General features: G+C 46.7%; 1 protein-coding gene across 1 annotated transcript in view; it reads right to left on the minus strand.

The window, feature by feature from the left end:
• The window catches only part of DNAH9 (dynein axonemal heavy chain 9), a 398,671-nt gene that overhangs the window by 109,786 nt on the left and 273,206 nt on the right, over positions 1-15,679 (minus strand). The window contains exon 56 of the mRNA XM_077834481.1: positions 173-337. Coding sequence (XP_077690607.1) covers positions 173-337 — 165 coding nt within the window. The remainder of the gene's footprint in view (positions 1-172; positions 338-15,679) is intronic.

Here is a 15,679-nt window from a genome sequence, read left to right on the forward strand (position 1 = left end):
ATACACACGCTCTTAAGAATTGAACTGCTCAGAGCCAGCCAGATTAGAGAGCACAGGAATTTATACTGATTTTGATTCTCTATGCAGCAGAAGGGGCAAGAGGAGCATATTCATCTTTAAGATATATAACATCACCCGTGTTCCCTTCTTCTGGCCCAGACTTTGCTTTTACCTTTTCTTCAATTTCTGCGGCTGTCTGTTTGGTGGTCTCCAGGTTTTCCACCAAGGCCGTGTCCCCCAGGAAGTTCCCAGATGCTGAGGAGAGCCGGGAAAGCAAATTGTCCTCTAAAGTTTTTAAGGTGATTTTGAATCCATTCTGCTGCTTTGTGAGGTCTGACTGCAAATAAACAATGAGGGAAGTTTTAGCCACAGACCAGTGTCAAGGACAACGTGTCAGTGTTAGATTGAAATTTTCACAACCCACTCGCACAGGCCAGTGTTTATCATGGCCTTTTGCAGCAGAAATCAATCCAATCCCTACTATGCAGCTCTCTCCAAGAAACACTGAACATGTATGGACTGAGAAGGGACAGGAGATGTATGCCCCACAGCTAAGAGAGCGCAAACTGGTTTGGAGAAAAAGAATTCGGTGAGATCTCACACGCACACACACCCTACATTCTCCCCACTGACACCTCCCGTTTTATGCTTGAGTCAGTCTCGATAAGGATGGCCTTCGGTGCAGTCCGACACTGCTAGCATGGCCGCCACTCTCTCCCATCCCCAAAGGTCCCAGTACCCCTGCGCATGACACATCAACACACGTCATCTCAGAACTGAGAGTAAAACAGGTAAAAGGCTGACAACTAGAAGCAAAAATGGCCAAAAAGCAGAAAGTTCACTTCTATTCAAAGAGATTAGTGCAAGACACATTGCCAGATAGTTCAGTTTTACAACCCAAGGCACAATAATGCCTCCACTTTGCTGTTATTATGATTTGTATTCTAGTAGTCCCCAGAGATAGAGCCCCACTGTGCCAGAGAATCGAAGACAGTCCCTGACCCAACGAGTTCACAATCTAAAAGACAAGACAATCAAACAGATATAGGTAAACAACTAAATAGTCACTTGCTGAAGTACAGACCTTGTAAATTACAGTGCTATTACAGTTTTCCTTCAGACAACAAATCCCTCCATAACAACCTGCTCTGCGTACAACTGCCACTCCATAATCTTTCCTCTGTAAATAATGGTTAATAGAAAATACGGTCTATGGTGAAATGAAGGCATCTCTTCCTCAGCTTGGTTACCCTCCACAAGTAGATTCTGCCCGTGCACAAGTGATTGCATTTATTGCTCAGCCTTTGCCAGGGGGCACAGTACCTGTACTGGGATGAAGGTACATTATCCAAGAGAGAAATTGTATTACAAATTCTCATTTTTTAACATTGTAGTGAGGCGGACTGGCCTCCCACGGACCCGGAGCAGGAGGAACCCCTCACTAAGCCCTGGTGGGCGGAGCCAAGCCACGCTCACCCCTCCTGCCGGAAGTCAATAGGCGGGACGGGAAGTATAAAAGGTGGGTCTGAAAGCTCAGTTGGGCTGCAGCCGCTGGAGGAGCCAGATGCTTCCTGCTTGCTCCCGAGCTTGGGAGACCGCTGCCGGCCCCTGAGGAGCTGAGGACTGACCAGAGCTGCCGGAGCCATACGCTGACCCGACAGCGGAGGAACTGCCAGCACTACCACAGGCCTTCTACCCGGATGATCTGGATGACCCTCTACAGGACCAGGTACACTCTGAGGGGAGGTCAGGAAGTGGCCCAGGGGCAGCCAACCCTAGTCTAACTGCAGCACCACCTGAGCATAGGTCAGCGTGTTCCTGTCAGGATCCCTGCTGACCCAGTGGCAAATCCTGCTGCCACTGTTAGGGCCCTGGCCCAGGGTGCAGAGGAGTGGCTGGGGCACAGGCGCACCCTGGGGTGGCAGCCTCCCCCTCTCAAGGCTAAGAAGCCACCACTTGTCGGCCATCTGCCTGAGCCAGGATGCCTGACCCCCTTGCTGCTCGGCCCTGACCCCAGACCCGAACTATAGACTCATTGACCTGCCCTGACTGAGGACCTGGGCTATCTGTCTGCCTTTTTTGCTCAGACCCTGACTGCAGGCCTGAGCTATAGATTCTTGCCATTATCAGAGAAAACATCCCATGGCAAGCCATGCACCTGTCTTGTGCACTGCTGGGTATAATATAAGCTTGGCCTTTCTGCTACTGTGCTGTCAAAAGGAAATAATCACGAATATTTTAGCATATAGAGAAGCCCTTTGAAAGATGAAGGCATTTAAATCCCCAGATTGTATTGAAGTAACATCGCTTTGTGGCTCAGAGAACTGGCAACAGACAAGGAGCTTTTCAGCACTAAGGATCCAACCCAATTCTCACTAAAGACAGAGAGATTTCAAATGCATTTGGCGTGAGCCTGAGGTCAAAGCTGCCATCAGATGGCGATTCAGTGTCAGTATGAAATGATCTGGTTTTCTGAGCTCGTTCCAGGCACACAGGCATCCATGCCACCAGAAAGCAGCATTTCTACCCTCACTGTGGTTGATAATCTCATTTGAGACAAGGGACAGAATGGTCCATGGAAACCAGACTTTCCCTTTATTCTTAAACCCTTCTCAGTCCAGGGCTGAGGAGTTATGTACCAGGAGCCCTGCATTGCTCCCCAAATGGTATTTGTTTTGTATATAGAGGCGTTCAGGCTGTCTATTCTGAACCTTTAATTAATAATAAATCAACTTGAAATCTTCCAAAATACGGGACTGAAATATTGCATATGATATTCACTCTCACACACTGTACACATGTACCATATCAATGCAGCACCTACTGTATGTAGGACAGCTAATGCACTGAAGTGTGCAGGTTGTTGGCATTCCAACTAGAAATCCTTGTTTTCAGGGACATATTTCTTGGGCATTACATGCAGGACTTTGCCCAAGGAAGTAAACATTTTATAAGTTTTTTGACACAGAAAACTAATTTGGCTATGATATTGCATGTTCCAGTCATTCAAACATGGCCTGCATTTAAAATGACATTTTGCAGGCTATTAGTAGTCTAGAATGTGAGCTGGAGGCCCTGGAGTTATGAATAAGGATGGATGCTTCTCCCTCCCCCTCCCCCAACAGCTCATAATTCCTATGTAATGCCCTTAAGTGCAAACAGCGAACTGCACATGATGCTGTATTCCCCACAGATGTCTATACCTGATTACTGGTCTGTTATACTATTGTTTTTAATGTCACTGAGGCTATGGTTAGTTATTTGTACAATGGAATTGTCCATTGTTTGATATTTCATATACTACAATGAAAACGGAATTTCTGAAAAAAAAACAGGTTATCATGGGGCATTTTCTGTTTTGTTCCACCACCAAAAGTTAATCCCTTCCATGGGCTAGCTCTCTTCAGGGCTCACAAACCGCCTCCCCCTCTAGCCTCACTCACAGATGAAGGAATTTCTCTATATGCGCAACTATTGTCAGAGATCAAAACTGCTGTGCCTGCCTAGCTGAGCCGGCAAACAGCAGCCTTTCCCAAGAGTCTAACGAAGTTCATTCCATTCAGTGATGCTGCTGCTCTAATTCTTTTGTCAAGGCCTCTCTCTCTCTCTCTCTCTCCAACCCTGCCAGGAGCAGCCTCCTCATCCTGTTCAGGGGAATGGTTTTCTAATATATCTGTAAAGATCAAGGTCTATTTTTGGAGTAGATTGTCTGTATTTTTGGAGTAGATTGTCTGTCTTGGGAAGTGTGTCCATCCTTGGCATCTAGCTGGAACCCTGTTAAAATTGGAGCCTCCCCATAGCCTCTCACATACCAATACTCAGGCCTGTGGACAGTAGGGGGTCTGAGTTGCAGTGAATCGTTGCCTGCTAGAGCACACTCCTGGGTCTTTGGAAACATTCAGATGATAGCTATGCTTGACCCTTCCACTCAAAATGGAATTCCATCTTTGACCTTTGGGGGGTTGATACTGATTTGAAATCTCAAGGTTTATCTAGAATCTTTGGCTGCCTCCATTGTAATATCACTGTATTCCACAGACTCCTGACATCCAGACACAACCACTTGGCTTCTTCTATTAATTTCTTCTGGAAACTGGTTTCCTAATGCAATAACTCTGTCCCAAGGCAAGCGGTTGTACCATGTGAGTCCCATACTAATACCCCCAATGCCAAATGTATTCCTCTAATTTGAAGCATGGCAGAGGAATATAATTGTCTCCATAGCAGATTGATATTTCTTCTTGTGTGTGTAGGAGGAATAATGAACCTTTCCTTGCTTCAATTTCTCATTAGCCACCACAACTCAAATCCTTATGGCAGGACTTGGTAAAGTCCATCAGCATATTAAGACATTGCCAGGACAGAGAAAGGGGTAAGCGAAAGGTGTTGGGTGGCTTAAACAGATCATCAATTCAGGGGATGAGCCACCTTGCCTTCTGCTGGAGTTTGGATGCAAGACTTATCATAAACTGTCGATAGCTGCCGATTTCAGGAGTTCTCATGAGTTAGGATCTGTTCCAACCACACTGAAATCAATGGGAGTCTTTCGATTGACTTCAGTGGGAGCTGGATCAGGTCCTAACTCAGGAAGATGGCAGTAGCAAACATACCTGACCTTCACATAGCCTGCTCTGGTGAAGAAGAGAATGGAGCAGTAATGTGACTGACTGCGCTCCTCAACTACACCTACTATAAATAAACAATGGCGTTTTAGGGTTAAAAGAAAAGGAGGACTTGTGGCACCTTAGACTAACAAATTTATTCGAGCATAAGCTTTTGTGAGCTACAGTTCACTTCATCGGATGCATTCAGTGGAAAATACAGTGGGGAGATTTTTATATACACAGAGAACATGAAACAATGGATGTTACCATACACACTGTAACGAGAGTGATCAGGTAAGGTGAGCTATTACCAGCAGGAGAGCAGGGCACGGGGGTGGGGGGCAAAAACCTTTTGTAGTGATGATCAAGGTGGGTCATTTCCAGCAGTTGACAAGAACATCTCAGGAACAGCAGGGGGGAGGGGTGGGGTGGGGGGAATAAACATGGGGAAATAGTTTTACTTTGTGTAATGACCCATCCGCTCCAGTCTTTATTCAAGCCTAAATTAGTTGTATCCAGTTTGCAAATTAATTCCAATTCAGCAGTCTGTTTTTAAAGTTTTTTTGTTGAAGAATTGCCACTTTTAGGTCTGTAATCGAGTGACCAAAGAGATTGAAGTGTTCTCCGGCTGGTTTTTGAACGTTATAATTCTTGACGTCTGATTTGTGTCCATTTAGACTTTTACGTAGAGACTGTCCAGTTTGGCCAATGTACATGGCAGAGGGGCATTGCTGGCACATGATGGTATATATCACATTGGTAGATGTGCAGGTGAACGATCCTCTGATAGTGTGGCTGATGTGATTAGGCCCTATGATGGTGTCCCCTGAATAGACATGTGGACACAGTCGGCAACGGGCTTTGTTGCAAGAATAGGTTCCTGGGTTAGTGGTTCTGTTGTGGATGGCATAGGACAGATTCTTCTGCTGGGCTATCTCGGGGTCTCTCCTTCTGCCCCTCCACCCCCACGAACATGATATAGTTCTGTGGTGACTTAGAATCCTATTTTCGACGTCTCCGACTCAAGGAATATTACACCTCTGAACAACATACTAACCCACAGAGACCTTCCTACCAAGACTACAAAAAGAAGGATTCTGGGTGGACTCCTCCTGAAGGTCAAAACAACAGACTGGACTTCTACACAGAGTGCTTCCACTGATGTGCATGGGCTGAAATTGTGGAAAAGCAGCATCACTTGCCCCATAACCTCAGCCGTGCAGAACACAATGCCATCCACAGCCTCAGAAACAACTCTGACATCATAATCTAAAAGGCTGACAAAAAGGAGGAGCTGTCGTCATCATAAATAGGTCGGAATATGAACAAGAGGCTGCTAGGCAACTCTCCAACACCACTTTCTACAAGCCATAACCCTCAGTGGGATTAGAGAGTAACCAAAAGAAACTACAGCATTTGCTCAAGAAACTCCCTGAAAAAGCACAAGGACAAATCTACTCAAGATCCATAAACCTGGAAATCCTGGACGCCCCATCATCTCAGGCATTGGCACCCTGACAGCAGGATTGTCTGGTTACGTAGACTCCCTCCTCAGGCCCTACGCTACCAGCACTCCCAGCAATCTTCGAGACACCACTGACTTCCTGAGGAAACTACAATCCATCGGTGATCTTCCTGAAAACACCATCCTAGCCACTATGGATGTAGAAGCCCTCTACACCAACATTCCACACAAAGATCCCCCAACTAAAAGCTCTCCAACGCATCAAGGATCTACAACCTATCCTGAAGGATGACCCATCACTCTCACAGATCTTGGGAGACAAGCCAGCCCTTGCTTACAGACAGCCCCGCAACCTGAAGCAAATACTTACCAGCAACCAGACACCACACAACAGAACCACTAACCCAGGAACCTATCCTTACAACAAAGCCCGTTGCCGCCTGTGTCCACATGTCTATTCAGGAGACACCATCATAGGGCCTAATCACATCAGCCACACTATCAGAGGCTCGTTCACCTGCACATCTACCAATGTGATATATACCATCATGTGCCAGCAATGCCCCTCTGCCATGTACATTGGCCAAACTGGACAGTCTCTACGTAAAAGTCTAAATGGACACAAATCAGACGTCAAGAATTATAACGTTCAAAAACCAGTTGGAGAACACTTCAATCTCTTTGGTCACTCGATTACAGACCTAAAAGTGGCAATTCTTCAACAAAAAAACTTCAAAAACAGACTCCAACGAGAGACTGCTGAATTGGAATTAATTTGCAAACTGGATACAATTAACTTAGGCTTGAATAAAGACTGGGAGTGGATGGGTCATTACACAAAGTAAAACTATTTCCCCATGTTTATTCTCCCTCCACCCCGCTGTTCCTGAGACGTTCTTGTCAACTGCTGGAAATGGCCCACCTTGATTATCACTACAAAAGGTTCCCCCCCACCCTAGCCCTGCTCTCCTGCTGGTAATAGCTCACCTTACCTGATCACTCATTACAGTGTGTATGGTAACATCCATTGTTTCATGTTCTCTGTGTATATAAATCTCCCCACTGTATTTTCCACTGAATGCATCCAGTGAAGTGAGCTGTAGCTCACGAAAGCTTATGATCAAATAAATTGGTTAGTCTCTAAGGTGCCACAAGTCCTCCTTTTCCTTTTGTGGATACAGACTAACACGGCTGCTACTCTGAAACCTTTTAGGGTTACTAATTTTAGAATTAAACTTTCTCCTGATCCTGCCCATGCAGTTCATAAGGACCTAGTCTAATCCAGTAGCTCTGGAATTGTACTGCCTTACTCATTTTCTTCTATCACAATCTTTAGAGACAATGGCAGAATATTATCTCTCGACTTTGTGCCTTTTAACAGTAATGAACAGTAATGAATCAGCTAATGGTGCCAGGCTAGTTTAATATGCTGCAAGTAGAGCACTTTAGGTCATTCTGATATGAGTGACTTGGATTTTTTATCTGCATGTAACAGTTTATCTACATTTTTTCAATTATTTTCCACCAGTTTTTGAATAACTCTGTTCTTTTTCTTAATAGGATTGCACACAAAAAGCTAAGTTAAATGGAATTTCCAAGAGGAAATTAATAGTTCTGTATTGAGAGCAGGGTTTGAACAATGTGCAATAAATAAGGCCTGGGGCCACACAAGGAACAAAGAGTAACAAAATATTGCATAACCACTCACTCAGGGAGCATGTTCAATCCTGTGGGAAAATAGCATGTGACCATGTAATTCAAGACTATCAAAATGCATACATATCTGCATTCCGGGGGTTCCTAGTTTTTGAGTGCTTCAATGATCTGATAATTTATTAGAACAACTGAAGGATTAGAAGAGGGTTTGCCCTAAAGTGATAATTTCGAGGAGCTCAATCTATTTAATTTAGCAAAGAGAAAGTTAAGGGGTGACTATCACAGTCTGTAAGTACCTCTATGGGGAACAAATATTTGATAATGGGCTCTTCAATCTAGCAGAGAAAGATGTAACATGATCCAATGGCTGAAAGTTGAAAATAGACAAATTCAAATTGCAAATAAGGCATACATTTTTAACCGTAGGAATAATTAGCCATTAGAACAATTTACCAAGGGCCATGGTGGATTGTCCATCACTCATGATTTTTAAATCAAGATTAGATGTTTTCTAAAATCTGCTCTAGAAATTATTTTGGGAAAATTCCATGTCCTGTATCAGAAGTCAGAGCTGATGATCACAATGGTCCCTTCTGACCTTGGAGTCTATGAATCTGACTTTGCGACATTAACGTTTTTAAATATAGCCTAAATATTACACCCAAAAATGTTTATTAGAGGAAATTGAAAGCACAGAAATTCCATCAGGTGGAATCATACTGACACCCAAATGGGTCATTAGCATGGCTGAAAGAAATTATTACTACTTTATAACATTCTATATGCATTCTACTTAGGTGACTCACAAGCAGTACCCCAGTCTGGAGGCTGGCTTAGAGTCTACTGGAATGGAGATTGCAGGACCACCCTTCGAAGGCCTGCATCCGCTCTGGACGATGTGATAATAGCATAATGGTCCATAAACGTATCTATGGACAACCACATGGCTGCCATGCAAATGTCCAATATGGAAATCTCACTGAGAAACACTATGAACATTGCTTGCTCCTTCATGGAGTGAGCCCATTATCTGTTGAGCTATCTCATATGCAGTTTTGATATACGATTGTGATGGGTTTGGTCACTGAGACCCCCTTGGGACTGTCTCCTGATGTGCTGAGACTACCTCTGAGCCCACTTGGGACTTCAGAACCCTGTCTTGTTGAGCCAGACATGCCAGCCTGCTGCAAATACAGACCCAGGTCTGAACCACATCCCCCAAAGCTGTAGACTTAACTGAAAACAGATTAGCAAGTGCTCCTGTCTCTAGCACCCAGACACCCAGGTCCCAATGGGATCCAAACCCCAAATGAATCCGTTTTACCCTGTATAAGTTTTATACAGGGTAAACTCATAAACTGTCTGCCCTCTATAACACTGATAGAGAGAGATGCCCAGCTGTTTGCTTCCCCAGGTATTAATTACTTACTCTGGGTTAATTAATAAACAAAAGTGATTTCATTAAGTATAACAAGTAGGATTTAAGTGGTTCCAAGTAATAATACAGAACAAAGTAAGTTACCAAGCAAAATAAAACAAAACACACAAGTCTAAGCCTAATACAGTAGGAAACTGAATACAGGTAAATCTCACCCTAAGATATGTTCCAATAAGCTTCTTTCACAGATTGGACTCCTTCCTAGTCTGGGCCCAATCCTTTTCAGACTAATGTAGGTTATGGCCTGGGTCCAGCAATCACTCACACCTCTGTAGTCACTGTCCTTTGTTCCAATTTCTTTCAGGCATCTCTTTGGGGTGGAAAGACCATCTCTTGAGCCAGTTAAAGACAAAATGAAGAGGCTTCCAGGGCCTTTTATATTCTCTCTCTCGTGGGCGGAAACCGCTTTGTTGTGCAAAATCACAGCAACAAGATGGAGTTTGTAGCCACCTGGGCAAGTTACATGTCCATGTATGATTCAGCTTTTTGCAGGCCGAGGCCATTGTTTACATGTTAGTTTGAACGTCCCCAGGAAAGCTCAGATGTGGATTGGCATCTCATATTTTTGTAACACAAGCTTTTTGCCTAGTGACTGATTTGTTTTGTCAGCTATGTAACATTTTTTGATTGACAGTTCTCTAACTTTTTTGAGTATAAGAGGGGAACTGTGGGTTTGAGTCAAGTGGATCGCTTTGTGGGCACATCGAGAAGATTTCCAGCCACGGACAGTAGACCAGCCACTGGAAATCTGTGGCTGAATCACCCAAATACCACTCCAAACTCGTGAGGAGATAATTATCAGTTTGGGGTGCTCTATAACCTATTATGTTTGTGTGTGCTTGAGACTAAACAAAGCAGTGACTTCGTGTAAAGGTATTCTAATGGGAATACTGGAGACTAATAAAGTATTGGCTTTCAGTCAGTGGTTCCCAAACTTTAACAGCCCATGAACCCCCTTCACTAAATTGTGAAATCTTGTGAACACCCTCCTAAAAATGAATGTTTCCAGGGATTTAGGTTTAAATTTCCTCCACGCTCCATGAGGCTCCTGTTGCTGGACCCCGTTGACCGCCCTAGTCAACTGAGCTCCACTGAGCTTGGGCTGCAGGTCCCGCTGACCGCCGGGGCTCGGGTTGCCAGCCCCAACTGCCTGGCCCCGCTCTTCCTGGGACTTGAGCTGCCAGCCCTGCACGGAGCGCTGGGGTTCAGGCGGCTGGCTCCCCCGCTGACGGGGGCAGGGCTTGGGCTGCCAGCCCCAACTTCCCTGCCCTGCTCTCTTTGGGGATCAGGCTGTCAGCCCTACAACCGGATCCCACCTGCTGCCTCCAATGCCCGGGGTCCTCTGGCTGCCATTAGTGAAATTTTTCTGGCAACCCCCCTGTAATGTTCTGTGAACCCCCAAGGGTTTGCGAACCCCAGTTTGAGAACCACTGCTCTAAGTGAAAACACGTGGTTTTGATTTGTTTGTGTCAGCCCTAGAGCAGACAGAAGTGCTGCGTCTCCCTTGGTCTGTCCTGATACCACCTTGTGGAGAGTAAAGTTACCGAGAGCTTTGGGTTCGGAGGAACTCTGGGTAACATGGCTGTGGCTCTGAGTGAGCAGGTCGGGATGAAGTGGTATGGGAGACTGAACTGACAGAGCAAGGAGGTCTGGGAACCAGCACTGTCTCAGCCATGCTGGAGCAACAACGATAGATTGGCCTGATCTGCCTTGAGTGTGAGGATGACCTGAGGAATGATTGGAACAGGTGAAAAGGCATACAGAAGAGTCGACTGCCAGCTGCAGTAGACGGTGTTGGAGAGGGAGCCTGGACCGGAGTCTCCTCGAAAGCAGAAGTTGATACTTTCTATTTTCCCTCATTGCAAACAGGTGTCATGGAGTCCCCGGGCGATGCTCTGGAACTGCTTCCTATGAAGCCAGTCAGGACTCTGATGAAGCCTCCCCTCTGTGAGCAGACTGTCTCCAGGGCAAACAGCTCACACAGCTTCCACCTTCCTGGGTCTGATCTTGGAGCATTCAGCATTCTCTGCCCCTCCGTGCGCTTCCCACAGCGAGTCCACCCAGGTGGGGCTCCCAGGGAAGCCAGAGGGTCCTGCACCCTAACTTCGCAGTCAGACGTGACTCTCAGCCAGCCAGTAAAACAGAAGGTTTATTAGACGACAGGAACATGGTCTAAAACAGAACTTGTAGGTACAGAGAACAGGACCCGTCAGCCAGGTCCATTTTGGGGGGCAGTGAGCCAGACAACCACATCTGCACTTCACTCCATGTCCCCAGCCAGCCCCAAAATGACTCACCCTTCAGCCATTCCTCCTCTGGGCTTTGTCCCTGTCCCAGGCCAGGAGGTCCCCTGATTCCTTTGTTCTCCAACCCTTTAGCTATCACACCTTGCAGGGGGGAAGGGCCCAGACCATAAGTTGCCAGGAGACAGAGTGTTGGCCATTTATGTACGCTGGCCCTTTTCTCTCCAACAATTACACCCCCTTATCCCACTACCTAGAGACTTAAGAAATGCATTGGGGAAACTGAGGCACTCCTACAGTATTCAGAGGAAACATTAAACACAGTCCCACTTTGTCACACAGGTCAATCATAGGGATGCCCCATGTTGCAAAGACAATCCAGAGGACACTCTACTTCAGGGACCACTCGTGACTCAGAACCTTGCTGGGATGGTCTGAGATGATTTTGTAACCCCGGCAAGTGGATTGTTACCGAAATGATGTCATCTTTGATGGGAGATTGCCTCCAGAATGCACTTCCCCCTTGTTTGTTCACATAGTACATTGTGGTGGTATTGTCAGTGAGTATGTGAACCACTGAGTGCCTGATGTGATCCCAGAAGGCATGGCATGCATTGTGGATGGCCCAAAGTTCCAGTGCGTTGATATGAAATGAGGCTTCCTGTTCCACCCATAGGCCCTCCACCCTCAATAAAACCAGATGCACATCCTAATCCAGAAGGGAAGCATTGGTAACCACTGATGGTTGGAGACGACTGAACGAAGGGGGCTCCTTGGCACACATTCAGTGGGGACTTCCACCAACGCAAGGAATCTAGGACTGGAGGAGGAAGAACATAAGAACGGCCATACTGGGTCAGACCAAACGTCCATCTAGCCCAGTATCCTGTCTTCTGACAGTGGCCAATGCCAGGTGCCCCAGGGGGAACGAACAGAACAGGTAATCATCAGGTGATCCATCCCCTGTTGCCCACTCCCAGCGTCTGGCAAACAGAGGCTAGGGAGACCATCCCTGCCCACCCTGGCTAATAGCCATTGATGGACCTATCCTCCATGATTGATTAATGCCACATCTGAAGAGGGCAAAGGCACAGCCTGGTGAACTGGACCACCTGCATGCAAGCGGACGTGTGACACCACAGGCTTAGACACACCTGGAATGTCATGGAGGGCTGAGATTGCAGACTGAGACAGAGCTGTTAAATCACCTGGAAGTGGTCAGCTGGCAGGAACGCCCTCGACCTTGTGGAATCTAACAGGGCCCCAGTGAATTTGATATTTTGAGAAGGAGCCAAGGTTGACTTCAGTGTTTAAAATGACAGCCAGACTCCCACAATCATGCATTTGGTGAAGAGTAGAGGGGCAGAAGAGAGGCCAAGTGGGAGAACCATATACTGAAAATGGAGAAATAAAATGAAGAAACATCATGTGACTCAGTGGAATCGCCACATGAAAGCAAGCATCCTGAAGGTCCAGAGCAGTGAGCCAGTCATTCTGAGACAGCATGGGGAGGATAGCTGATTGCTCATATACTTCATGAATTTGTTGAGGCCGTGAAAGTCGAGAATGTATCTCATTCCAACCATGGATTTTGGTATTGGGAAGTACCAGGACCGAAAGCTGTGTCCCTGGTGTTCCAGCAGTATTTCCTCTACTGCCTACTCCCCATGTCAACAGAAAGCTGACCTGCTTGATTAGTGTTTTGTGAGGAGGATGTGGAAGGGGGGAAATGGGGCATGGAGACTAACTGAATTGTGTAGCCTGATCTGACAGTGTCTAGGACCAGCTATCGAAGGTAATCAAATCCCATGTATTGTAAAAGCACGCCAGACTGTCCACAAAGGGACAGGCAGATAGAGAGGATGGAGTAATGACTGGGCCAGTGCTCTGGACGTAGGAGTCAAAATGGATGCTTAGCTGGCACCAAGGGAGGGAATGTGAACTGTCCAAAGACTGAGCCCAATTGCTGCTTCTTGTGAGACCTACCCCTCTTTCTAGAGTAGTCCTGCTCTTTTGGGGGGAAAGACTGAGCAAAGGAATGCTGCCGGTGATGGTGTCGCTGCCTCTGCACCCAATAGTGGCATCTTTGCACAGACAGCATGTACATGCCCAAGGACCTCCAACGTAGTCCTGGAATCCTTAAAGGAGTGCAAGTGTCATCAGTCTTGTCTGAGAACAAGACTCAGCCATCAACGGTAATGCCTCAATGGCTTGTTGGACGTCCAAACGATCAGAGTTTTGCAACCAGGAAGCCCTCCTCATAATTACCACTGAGGCCATGACCCTGGCCGAGATGTCCGCAATATCAAGGGCAGACCTCAGGAATATTTTGGCCACCAAGCAGCCTTTCTCATGAATGCCTGGAACTCCTCACACGAGGCCTTGGGCAACTGATCTTCAAATTTAGATATAGCTGACCAATTGAGAAAATCACACTTGGACAGGAAAGTTTGTTGATTTGTGATCCTCATCTGTAGGGACAATGAGGTATAGTCTATAGATCTTCTGGCCCAGAAGATCCAATCACTTGGAGTCCCTATCCTTGGAGGTAGACTTGAACCTACCCTGCCAAGCCATGTTTACCACCGTTACAAGCAGGGAATTTGGGCTGGGTGGGAATAGAACACCTCAAATTCCTACATGGGGGGTAAAAAAGTAGAGCTTTTCCATGCACTTAGCCACTGGCGGTAGCAAGGCCAGTGTACTCCATGGGACGCTTGCGGGCTCGAGGAGCACATCATTGATAGGGAAGGCCACTCTCTCAAGGATGGTGGGCTGTAAAATGTCCACCAGTCTTCATGTGTCCTCTTGGATGCCCAGGGATGTGGCTATATAGTGTTAAAGCTCCTGGTATACCCTGAAGTCCTTCAGAATAACAGGGGAGAATGAACCAGGCACATAGCATCATCTGTCAATGGGGATAAAGGTCTCTAATTGAGAGCCAATTTTGTCTCATACAGGGAAGATATACCTGGAAAGGAGGACTCCGGCAGCTCTGGGGAGGAAGACTGCCAGTGCCTGAACTTCTGACTGATCCAAAGCCACCACCATTGACCTGGTGGGTGACTTCAGCTTTGAATGGGATGAAAAGCGGGATCTCCACAAGAAAGGAGCATCCCACTGAGTCCAAAGAGGCCACTGACATGGGTAGGGCATTGGTGGCCAGGAGAGGCCAGGCCCAGGGATCTCTGTACCAACCACAGGGCACACACCAACGCTGGGAGCCACACTGATCCATTGACAGCCTGTGGAGTTCATCAGGTGATGTGGAGTGGGAGGATGAGAACTCTGACTGGGAATCAGAGCCCCAGGATCTCGGTAATATGGGTAGAGTGATGCCCGAGGGAGCCAATAGGTGGTCCAATTCATCCATTACCCAGAACAAGGCAGGAATTGGCGCCCCTAATAAAGGCGGTATCATCAGTTCAAAGCATGCTGGTGCTGCAGGTGTCGATGTTGAGGGTGATGAGACACACCATGGGAGCACCAGCAGCACTGAATGCAGCAGGGCCAAAGAGGCTCTCACTGCCAAGGTTCCCCTCACCAATTCCGGTACCGGCTCCATGCCCACCATGGGGAGGGGAGCATCTTGGCGCAGTGCGGAGGTGCAAGTCCTGGACCAGCAGTGAGGATACAGTCAGTCCTGCTTCAGCCTTATTGGTACTGGAGTCATCAGACACCTGGAGGCCAGAACTGGAATCAACGGTATTGGACGCCTGCCCTTGCCACTCAATACTGGGGAAGGGTCCGAGGTACCTGCACCATCCCGCATGCAGGAACTGATCCTGTGCTGGTCTGCACTTTTTCTGTGACCATCAAGACAGGTCCTTTAAAATCTGCTGAATGTCAGGGACTATACCAGAGATCAGCAGCCATAAGGCCCTTTTCATTGCTATTGCAGAAGGCACGACTCTGATGGAAGCATCTGTGATGTCAAGCACCAGCTGGAGTGACTTTTTGCTACTAAATGAGCCTCTATAAGAAAGGTTAACTCATTTCATGCATCCTCAGGGAGTTTAACAACAAATTTTGATGTGGCCAATTTAGAAAATCATACTTCAGCAGAAGCACTGGTTGATTAGCTATGTGCATCTGTAATAACAAAGTCGAATAAATCTTTCTCCCAATAAATCAAGTCTTTTGGACTCTTTTTTTCCTTGGGTGTAGACTTATACCTGTCCTGACAAGATCTTTAATTGGCAGCAGTGGCCACAAGGGTGTTGGGAGGTGAGTAGGAATAAATACTCACAGCCATGAATAGGAACATCGTAGT

This window comes from Eretmochelys imbricata, chromosome 14, assembly GCF_965152235.1.
Source record: "Eretmochelys imbricata isolate rEreImb1 chromosome 14, rEreImb1.hap1, whole genome shotgun sequence".
In the NCBI taxonomy this organism is placed as follows: domain Eukaryota; kingdom Metazoa; phylum Chordata; order Testudines; family Cheloniidae; genus Eretmochelys; species Eretmochelys imbricata.